Source organism: Denticeps clupeoides, chromosome 1 (genome assembly GCF_900700375.1).
Source record: "Denticeps clupeoides chromosome 1, fDenClu1.1, whole genome shotgun sequence".
Lineage (NCBI taxonomy): Eukaryota > Metazoa > Chordata > Actinopteri > Clupeiformes > Denticipitidae > Denticeps > Denticeps clupeoides.
Window position 1 is genome coordinate 19,452,198 of NC_041707.1, and position 10,681 is coordinate 19,462,878.

At 42.9% G+C, this 10,681-nt stretch overlaps 1 protein-coding gene across 1 annotated transcript; it reads right to left on the minus strand.

The window, feature by feature from the left end:
• Positions 1–547: 547 nt before the first annotated feature.
• On the minus strand, positions 548–8,209 carry pcolceb (procollagen C-endopeptidase enhancer b). The gene is made up of 9 exons (XM_028990003.1): positions 8,080–8,209; positions 5,755–5,863; positions 4,948–5,206; positions 4,715–4,839; positions 3,388–3,524; positions 2,704–3,311; positions 2,332–2,412; positions 1,453–1,623; positions 548–1,240 (listed from the first exon to the last, which is right to left on the minus strand). The coding sequence occupies exons 1-9, from the start codon at positions 8,178–8,180 to the stop codon at positions 1,110–1,112; spliced, it is 1,722 nt and encodes a 573-aa protein (XP_028845836.1). The 5' UTR covers positions 8,181–8,209; the 3' UTR covers positions 548–1,109.
• Between the last annotated feature and the right edge of the window lie 2,472 nt (positions 8,210–10,681).

The following is a 10,681-nucleotide window of genomic DNA, read 5'->3' on the forward strand; positions in this document are numbered from 1 at the left end:
CAACCTCTTTTGATGCTACTATTACTTTATAGGCATTGTGTGGCCATTTAGCTCTAAGCAGTGGTGAAAGGACTTGGAAACGGTTGCAGCAAGTTGCAGTCCACATGACTGAAGCGCTACTTGTGAAACTGTACTACCTCAAAATCTGTATGTCTCACTCAGCAAAAACAGGTCCATGTCAGAGTGTTGACAAGAGAACGGATGAACAGAATCCCTGTAATGAGCTGAAAGAATGGAAATCGGCAAGAAGTGCTGCAAATCGTGTAAAATCATGTTCTGTGGTGAGTTGGAGGCGCCTGGAACAGCTGGATTCAGACAAACCACCTCATCAGGCCATGATTTACACAGAATGGGAAATAGGCTTGTAATGGCAGTTATGAACGTGGCGCTGAATACAGATCCATCAGGTCAGGTCCATAATGTTTTTTTTCTTTCAAAGGCCTGGGTGAAGCCAATTTGCAAGTTACGTGATGCACCACAAGTGCAGCGTGCTTGTTTTAATAAGAACATTCAACTACTTAAAAAATGAACTATTCCTTCCAATTTATGAAGATTATATTTTTATTCACACTTAGTTTCTATTTTACCCCTAGTTTTTGCCGTTAGAATTATGATATTATTCATCCACACAGTTGTTACACATGACCTCCTTTTTAGGAGGGACATTATGCACTTCGTACAATTTTTACTGTAAGAGAAAATGTGTTTTTTTTTTCTGCTTGCATCATCACTTTTTTGATATCTGAAGAAAGTAAGGGTGTTATTTCCTCAGACTGACAGATTATACAATTTTTATTAAACCCTTATTATAATTTAAAAAAGAAACTGTGTAAAAAGACAATATAAAAGTACATGTTCTCTCATAAAGTGTCTTACATGCAGCAGTATTGATACCCATTGAGTATTGTGAAGCCATGGGACATTTAAGTGTTGACTATCTATGTGTGTGCTTTTTAGCATTATTTCTGACTGATTAGCATTTCCTCCACTCTGGTTCTAAATAATTTATTACATTCTCATTGAATGTAAATTTGTATGCCATTGTGTCTTTCTGGTTCCCAGGTTGCGTTTATTTAGCACCCACTTGACTGGCTGTAAAGGCTGTGAGGTCAGCATTGCTCCTTGGTGAGACTGGCCAGTGCCTTTGCATGCACTGCCTTGTAAAGAAGAGCAAAGCTGGATGGACTGAGGATGCCACGCCCTTCCTCCTGAACTTCACCCATCAGCACGTAGTTTGCACCTGTTAACCAAACACCTCATTAACCAGTTCATACATAAACCAACACACACACATACACACAGTCTGTGTGCAATATTTGTGTTTGTGTTCAATCTTAGCTAGCTATATGTTGAGGTTTGCACATCCATATGTAAGTGTATGTGAATATGGAGTTCACATATCATATCATTATGATCTGCAGATATGCGCGAACGCATTGTGTGTTTGATTACCTTTGCGCAACGCTGGGCACTTGCTGCAGGTTGCGGTGAGTATGACTGACAGGGTGGGACCTTTTTTGGTGATGGTCAGTTTTCCTGCCTTATAGACCTTAATGATGGACACGCTAACCTGCACACTGCCCTGCTGACCCGGGGTCAGAGAAGTCACCTTGCCTGTAATCACTGAAAGAGAGGCGGGGATTCAATTTGTTGGTCCTCACTCACTCACTCACTCAATCACTATCCATCACTGCTTATTCCTAATCAGGGTTATCTCCGGGTGCCACACAGACATCATTTACTCACACACTCACACCTTAATACAATTTAGAGTTGCCAGTTCTCCCAGTATGCTTTGTTGGTGTTATTTACAATTATTCAAATATTCATGGAAGTCTAAATTAGTTATGCTAAAATATACACAGTATAGAAATATAATTTTTAAAATATCAAACAAATTATTTCAGATGACACAATGAATGCATGTGCCTTTTTTTATAGTAGTTGAAGAACTGGCGATCAAACTGAAAATCACACCAGACATATTTTGTTTACTTTACGTGCTTTATATACCTTTACTCACACTATTTAAATGCAATGTCAAATTTTTCTTTCCTGTGAAACTTGTGAGCCATACAAGGGAACAGATAGAAAAGTACCTCTTAACAATTCACCCACAACACATTTCCCAACTTAATGGATTCAGAAGGACTTCACAAGTCCTTTTACAACTGTAACGTCCTGGTCTAGGTCAGGAAGATGAGATTGTTGGTAGGCAAATGGGCCCAGTCACTTTCCATCAATCTGTTGCCATGACAACCAACTGTTATAGATGGAAAAACCCGCAGAGAAAATCTGGATAATGTGTAAAGATTGGGAAAAGGGACTCACCAAAGTGGCTGGGACAGAAATTGGACATCATAGTGCCGGACCTTACACAGGGTTGGCCGCAGACCTGGTTAACCCCCACAGCTGCAGAAAAAGTAACACTTCACAGATGTGTACAGTGTGCATCAAATCAAACATACAGTATATTAACACTTTCTATATACACAAGCCAACTATCCAATGGTGAAAATGTAGTGTAGATATTTATATATATGCTCATATTTACATGCTACATGTACAGTACCTGTTTCAGTGTGATCTCATTGTACCTACATTATTAATTTTGGAGCAGTCCTGGAAAAGCTACATTTCACTTGCTTTATGCCTTCTGAATATTTTTCTCACAAACCTGCATTGTTTCAAACTTCCACTCACATTTGTTTGGCTGTTTTGTTGTTGACATAGTGGCCGTTGAGGTTGGCTTTGTTGATTTGGTAGTAGGTTTTGTGGTTGCTTTGGGTTTGGCTTTCGTTTTAGGTGTGGGTTTGGTGGGGGGCTTTGGAATAGGTTTGGTTGGGGCTGTAGGGGTGGGCTTCACTGGTTTGGCACTTGGTTTCGTTGTGGACTTTGCTGGTTTGGTGGTTGGTTTGGTGGTTGGTTTGGTGGTCGGTTTGGCGGTGGTTGTCCGGGTTCTGGATTTTGGAGTAGGTCTGGGTTTAGGTGTGGGTCTGACAGGTTTAGGGACTGGCCTTATTCTTGGTCTAGGGGTGGGCCTGGGAGGCAGGGGTCTGATTGGGCCTCTGAATGGCTTTCTTGTGGGCTTTGGCCGAACAGAGGGTTTGGTAGTTGGCTTTTTAGCGGGTGGGTTACTTGGTTCAATGGGTGTAAAGTTTACATTGGGCCCTGGTGCATGATCAAGACCCACAGTGTGAGGCCTAGACCCTTTGCGAATGCTGGTGTAGTGAGCCATGAAGCCAGCTTTGGTCACACTCAGGTCAGAGACGAACTGCACCAGGAGCTCATTCCCATTGGTCACTATTGACCTGAAGTCAAAGGAAAGGAAGTCGTAATAAATGTACTTTGTATTAATGTGTGTTAATGCATGTGTGTAAAACTCACTCTGGTGCACTGTCTCCACAGAACTTCCCAATGCGTCGAGAATTGTCAGTCTCTCCACCATTGAAGAGTGCCACATAGTCATAGCGACAGTAAGCATCTGGCTCCAGGTCCAACTTTTCAAACTTAATATCAATCACCTAAGATGACACACATCGATTTGGAAGGGGAACATTAGCAGGTCCACAACAATCCACTGTATCACCAAAGGTAGCCTAGATGTCCTGTCACCTCTGGACCATCAGGTGGCGCCATATTCTTGTGTGTCTGCCCTAATTATCAGCCCAATGTGTTACCAATGTCCTAATTACTATCTTCCATTCACCTTGTCATTCATCTGTGTTAAATGTCCCTGTATGTGATACTTCTGTTCTTTTGCGTCTTCTGTTACTTCTGACTGTTCTCTTTCTGCTTTGTTCATTTTTAAATTAAATAAATGTACTTGTGCCTTTTTAAGTCAATTACTTTAAATGTACTTGTGTGACAGATACGCAGCATAGTCAGCATTCCTCACCACATCCACCGGAACATTGTTCAATTACACAATATGTGTGTGTATTTAGGGACCACACATGCTCGACTCAACTTACATTTGCAGAGTGTAAGCATGGGGTGTATAGGGAAGACACCACAAACTTTCTGCACATTATTGTGTTTTGCCCTTTATGAACTGAGTTGTTTTATTTATTATCTGTAAAATCATCAACAACAGCAATATTACTAATAATGAATCATGTGTGTCTGATTATTATTTAAAGAATGACCCACACCTACCAGCATCAGCTAAATAACCAGTAAACTAGAGCTAAAGTGACAACAGTAAAAAATTTCTTTTTTTCTTCCCTTCTCTTTGATTCTTTTTCCTCTTTGTTTCTGCTTTCTTTAATTTTCTTTCTATGTGTCCTTGTTGATGGGAGTTTGTCGTGGGAGGGTGGGTGGTGTGGGCTGGTTTGTTGTTTGTCTGTTCTGTCATTCATTTAAAAATTTTTAAATAAATACATAAAAATATCTAAGGTGAAAGCTTGCTCTAATGTCTAATGTGGCTTTGATCTCTCTTTCTCTCTCTCTCTCTCTCTCTCTCTCTTTTGCTTGCTCTCTCTCCCTCTTTTACTTTCCAAGTCCCAGACTCTGAGCTCTTCTGAAAGGAGCCTTTTACTGGCACTTTATGTGCCTTCACACACACACATACACACACGCACATACACACACACACACGCCTCAATCTCTCTTAAGAGCTTATGTAACTTATTAAATGGTCCATAACAGAACATACCAATTTTGTTCAAACCTCTGTACTTTATATAAAACTTTGAAAAAGTGAAACTCTGACCATGTTGGGCTCTGCAGTGATGTGCCAGGAGCAGCTGATGCCTGCTGGATAGTCAGAGTCAGGCCAGTTTGGAGTCTTCAATGAACCCTTAGACTTGGTGAGCCTGCCACCACAGAACTGGTTCTCTGAGAGATAGAAGAACAGGAAAGCCACAAGAAACATTTTGATTATGCCATGTTTGCTTCTCATTTTCCAAAAAAAAAGAAAAAGAAAAAAGAGAGAAAAATCTGTACCATCAACATGTGGCTTGCCCCCACTAAAGTATGCTAAGAAGCCCCTGCCTCCTGTGCCTCCATCAGACACCATCTCCAGCATCATGGTGTTGGAGGTAGAAATAAGTGCTCCGGGCCGAAATGTTCCACAGAACCGCCCGAGCTTCTGCACAGTGTATGAATGTCCATTATACACATCCACATAGTCATAGCGACAGGTGGGGTCAGCTTCCAGGTCAAAGATGCGGAACTGGAGCATGACCACATGACCATCGGGTACCTGTGAGGGAAGGAGAACCAGATTTTGAAGTTTTATGTTGCACATTGCAAACACGGTAACATTCAACAATACAGATACAAAATAATGTGGTAAACCATCAATAAAAAACATAAAAGTGACAAAACGACAGTTCTGTTGCGCTATGATTGCCGGATCATTTTTGGGTGGTAGACCATCCTGCACCCAGCAATGACAATGACAAGCAAAAAAAAAAAAAAAATCCACACACAGAATACCAAGATCACTGCTGCATTGAAAGTGGTCCCAGAAAGAACCCACAGAGAGACAACTGTTTCTAGATTTTTTGAACATGAGGCAGATCAATTTCCCCATTAAAGGGATATTCTCGAAGTAAATTATACTGGATGCAAGCTGTTGATTACTCACTGCAGGTTCAGTCTTAAGTCTTTTCTGAGTTTGGAACAGCCAAATAAACTAAAAAAGCATCGTCATTTTGCATCTGTAAGGAGAATCTGAATCAGAGTACGTGAAAATACATTCATGCAGCGCATGAGTAGCATTAACACTTCTGCTGTGTTGTGACTCACTGTGATGTACCAGGTGCACTTGCTGTTGGGTTTGTAGTAGCTGGGGAATCCTTCACTGGCCACAAACCCTGAATCGGTCACCAAGTGCCCTCCACACTTGAATACAGGCCTAAAAAGAGAGGGAGAGAGAGGGAGAGATGAAAGAGAAGTTGAATAAAGAATAAAAATGCAACGCTCTTCCTGAAGTCATGTTTATAAGTGCAATGCACTTTTGGCAGTAGTGGCAGAGATGCTTTTTTAATGAAAGTGAGGTGAAATTGAAGTGATTGTCATTGTGAAACACTGCAGCACAGCACCTGGTGCCCCAACGAAATGTGTCCTCTGCATTTACCCAAACACCGTTGCTGAGCAGTGGCAACTGGCAACCTTCTGATTACGGGGCCGCTTCCTTACCAGCTAGGCCACCACTGCCCCAAATAAATGAAGGCACCGCTGTGATTCGAACCCAGGATCTCCAGTTTACTAAACCATGGCACAAAAGCTCGTCGTGGGTCAAAGACCAACAAAAGCGACAAATATGCACATATACTTGGATCAGAGGAAAACACTGTTTGAACATTCTGGGAAGGTGCCATTGAAATTGCTCTTACATGCTATTTTCTCAAAGGCATGCCAAGCTTACAGAAAATACACAGCCTCACACGCGAAGATCTCCATCACCACTTGGGCTATGATTTTGGGTTACTTCAAAAATGCTCAGACAATTGAAAATGGGTCTTGGCACATGGCTATGTTTGCTTCAAAGTGCATTTTACAAATGTGCAGGTGACTGGGTATCTGCTGAGCTCACAGATCATATTCGACTGGCTAAAGCTACTCCGTCTGTGTTTATTTCTAAGAACCAATATATGTGGTGCTAATATATAGGACGCTTGTAAACATGCTCCCTTCGTTAATGCAAATTTTTACAATTTAAGGAAAGGTCCTGTTTAGGTTAATTCATTTAAAAATAAAACTTCATCACTTAAAAATGTAGCTTGTCTGAAAGTGCTAAAAAAATCTGGCCAATATCATGACAATGTTGGCACGAAAGGCTGCATTATTTGTTGGGTTAGGGTTAAAACGCTTTCTCAAAAGGTTCCTTAAACACATGATTTAGATTACTAGTGCTGAATATGCGCCAGACATGCGCTCACAGATTTGGGTCCGTGTTCGATGTGCTTTTACATATTCAGCCTGTTTTGGTTTTTTTTAGATATAAAGACACACTGGGGGGTTACATGCCCCATCACGACAAGAACTGTACCCTGTTCTTCCTCTCATCCTCCCTCCCTCTCTATTCCTCCAACCATCTGACTTACACTTTAACTAAACTGGTCTTTGCTAGGGTTTGGATTATTTAAAGCCGTGTCCAGGCCTCCTGATTCAGTCTTCAAAACGGGTGGGACTGTCCTGAAACTCTTAAACAGTTAAACTGTTCAACGAGTGTTTGGCTTGCTGACTGCACGATGCACGCATGTCATCACGATCCCGTCGCATCTCGATCCATCACACCCGACCCAGACGTGAGGAGTGAAGAACATCACCAGAGATGAGACACACCTCGCACGCACACACTCTTCACCCTACCGCCGCCTGGCAAGCGCTACAGGACTCGTGACACACACATCCCGGCTCAGGAACACGGGCACAAGCACACACCACATACACATGCTGCTACCCTGGACCTGCACATGCACACACACCCACTCTGTCCTTAGTACTCTTTAATTTGTTGTGCTTTTTATTCTAACTGTCCAACCCCATTTTTTTGCCTATGGAGTGCAATAACTGCTGTGCAATATTACACCTCTACTTTTAGCTCAGTAATCATTTTACCTGCACTTTAACCCACTGCTCACTTTAAATTGTAAATATCCTAGCCTTGCATATTTGATTTATTTTTTTCTATTTATCTTTGTTAAAAACCCCCAGTTTAAATGTGCATCTGCTGGTTTGCTCCAGACGTTATCTTTTGCTGTACTTGTATAGCAACACTAAAGGCATTTAACTATCTAATTATGTCTACTGACAATGAGCATCTCAGCTGAGTAAAATAACAGATAAATAAATGCATTGGATTGTATCGCATCGCCCTGGTCTTTCATTGGTCAAGGACTGAAACAGAGACATGGACACGTGGATATATGGGGTGGTAGTAGCCTAGTGGGTAACGCACTTGCCTATGAACCAGAAGGGGGGACTGTCCCTGTAACTACTGATTGTAAGTCACTCTGGATAAGGGCGTCTGATAAATGCCGCAAATGTAAATATGCACATTCACACACATTAACAAACACATTTGCAAAAGTAGCCTCTGACGCACACTCACACACAAACACCTACCTTGTGAAGTTGTTCTGGCCTTGACCCTGCACCCATCCTAACCCTAGAACCCCAAGTCCCAACACACACCACACACTCCACAATCGCCCCCCAGTCTTCATCCTACAGCACACGGAGGGAGATGGAGGGAGAGAACGGCAGAACGCCAGAGAGAGTGCAGAAGGGCAGAGTGGCGAGAGGCGTGGAAAAAACAGGAGGAGTTATGAGGAATGAATGCTTGAAAAAAAAGTCCGATGAAAAGAGAGATTTTGAACTGACGGAGCAAGAAGAACAAAAGAAAAGTTTAATGACTCCCAGACGATCACGTTACAGGCACGTTTGCTTTGGAGTTGAGGAGTGCCGGACGGCAAAAGCAACATTCGGACAATGGAGAAGAACAGCAGTGAACTGGATGTGGTGCTGAGTCGCCATCTCTCCATTTCTCCTGTCCTCTCTAATTGATGCTGAGTGGCTCAGCCTCTGTAATTGATGCACACTGTCAACGCGTCCTCTGCTGCAGTAGTGCTTTACTACGATGTGTGTGGCTGAGGGGCCACACGGTGGTGCGGTGGTAAGTGACGTGGCCTCACACCTCCAAATTCCAACTGGAACCTTGTATGTGCAGAGACTGCATGCTCTCCCTGTGTTGTGGTTGTGTGTGTGTGTATGTGTGCGTATGTGTGTTTCGCCCTGGCCAGGGTGAGTCCTCGCCCTGCGCCCCAGTATCCCAGGATGGGCTCTGGCAGATGTGACCCTGAGTAGGACTAAGCAGTTTTAGAAAGTTAGTGAGTTTGTAGGTGTTTCTGTGTGTCCACCTTACAGATCGTGAGTGGAAACTATAAGGCAGCGTGTGTTTTTTTTTTCCAGCAGTGTGTGTGTATGTGTGTATACTGTATGTATGTGTGTATTGGTACGTATGTGTTGACTCCTAACAGACTGTTAGTGTTTGGCCTTGTATAATGACTACTTCTCCTGCCTTCCAGTCTAAACCACATCGTTTCCGCCTGCACTGACACAGGGCCAGTTGCACTGAAGGGCTATTATGGGTTGTCCTGGAGCAGAGGCAGTTGAAGGCTTGACCTCAACTGGTCCGAAGTCAGTTCTAAATAATAAATAAATCACAAACACACTTCCTGTCAATCAGGTTTCAATGCTGGGGATGTTCTCTTGGTGACTGCCAAAGACTGTGTGTATGAATAGATGGCAGGATTTACATATACAACCATGTGTAAATATTTATATACAGTACAGGTCCAAAGTTTGGACACACCTTCTCATTCAATGTGTTTTCTTTATTTTCATGACCATTTACATTGGTAGAGTTATGTAGGTGAAATAAGTGAAAACATGTTTTATATTCTAGTATCTTCAAAATAGCCACCATTTGCTCTGATTACTGCTTTGCACACTCTTCTCTCAATGAGCTTCAAGAGGTCGTCACCTGAAATGGTTTTCCAACAGTCTTGAAGGAGTTCCCAGAGGTGTTTAGCACTTGTTGGCCCCTTTACCTTCACTCTTTGGACCAGCTCACCCCAAACCATCTCGATTGGGTTCAGGTCCGGTGACTGTGGAGGCCAGGTCTCCATGTTTTGTTAAGTACGTAACTCCACATGACTCATAACTCATTCATAGTTTTGATGGGGCAGTGGCGGGGCACTGGTGGCCTAGCGGTTAAGGAATCGGCCCCGTAATCAGAAGGTTGCCACTGGGTGCCACTGAGCAAAGCACCATCCCCACACACTGCTCCCCGGGCGCCTGTCATGGCTGCCCACTGCTCACTCAGGTTGATGGGTTAAATGCAGAGGACAAATTTCACTCTGTGCACCGTGTGCTGTGCTGCTGTGTATCATTTACAGCATTTATCAGACGCCCTTATCCAGAGCGACTTATCACATGTGACAATCACTTCACTTCACTGATGCCTTCAGTGAGAATCTACCAATATAAATGGTCATGAAAATAAAGAAAACACATTGAATGAGAAGGTGTGTCCAAACTTTTGGCCCGTACCCTAACTGATATTTACATATTTCATACAGACTCCTGTCAATCAGTTGCTATCATTGCACTTTTTAGGCTTAATATTATATATTATTCTCAATATATATATATATACTGCACTATCCACAAATTGTTGTGTATGACCACAAATGTGGTGTGGCTCCGTTTTGGAACGTTTTGCTTGGTATCGAAGGCTACAGGCCGTTTTGATGTTGCGCTCTTTGCCGCTTGGTGCAGCTCCACGCAGCCTGCTGCGGTCAGCAGCAGGAATGCGAACAAGGCAACCCTCTCATTTGGTCATTTTTTTACCCCCTGGTGTGACATCGCTTCCACTCTGTAATTATCAGCCTCATTCCCGCCCTCATCATCACAACTCGTTGCTGCTGGGTACAGGTGTGCGCTTCATGCGATTGTGATCATTCGAGCAGGCATGTATGGGCTTACTGTGTGGGTCGAGTGAATGTTCCTGCGTTTACATGTAAGGACTTCCAGGTCAGTGTTTGTGACTGTGGAAGGGGAAAAAATGCACTGTGGCTGTGTCAGTCTTTTTATAAAGTCCTTGGTGGACAGTCTGTTTTCATTTCATTCTTCTGAAGGAGCCTGTGGTTTAAGTACACAAAAC

What these genes read in the sequence shown, in the direction of transcription:
- pcolceb (XM_028990003.1), bottom strand. Translation starts at nt 8,180, where the DNA reads ATGAAGACTGGGGGGCGATTGTGGAGTGTGTGGTGTGTGTTGGGACTT. An exon ending in TGTGGAGACAGTGCACCAGA is followed by an intron (nt 3,312 to 3,387) that starts GTGAGTTTTACA and finishes CTTTGACTTCAG; the next exon opens with GTCAATAGTGACCAATGGGA. An exon ending in AACAAAACAGCCAAACAAAT is followed by an intron (nt 2,413 to 2,703) that starts GTGAGTGGAAGT and finishes CTTTTTCTGCAG; the next exon opens with CTGTGGGGGTTAACCAGGTC.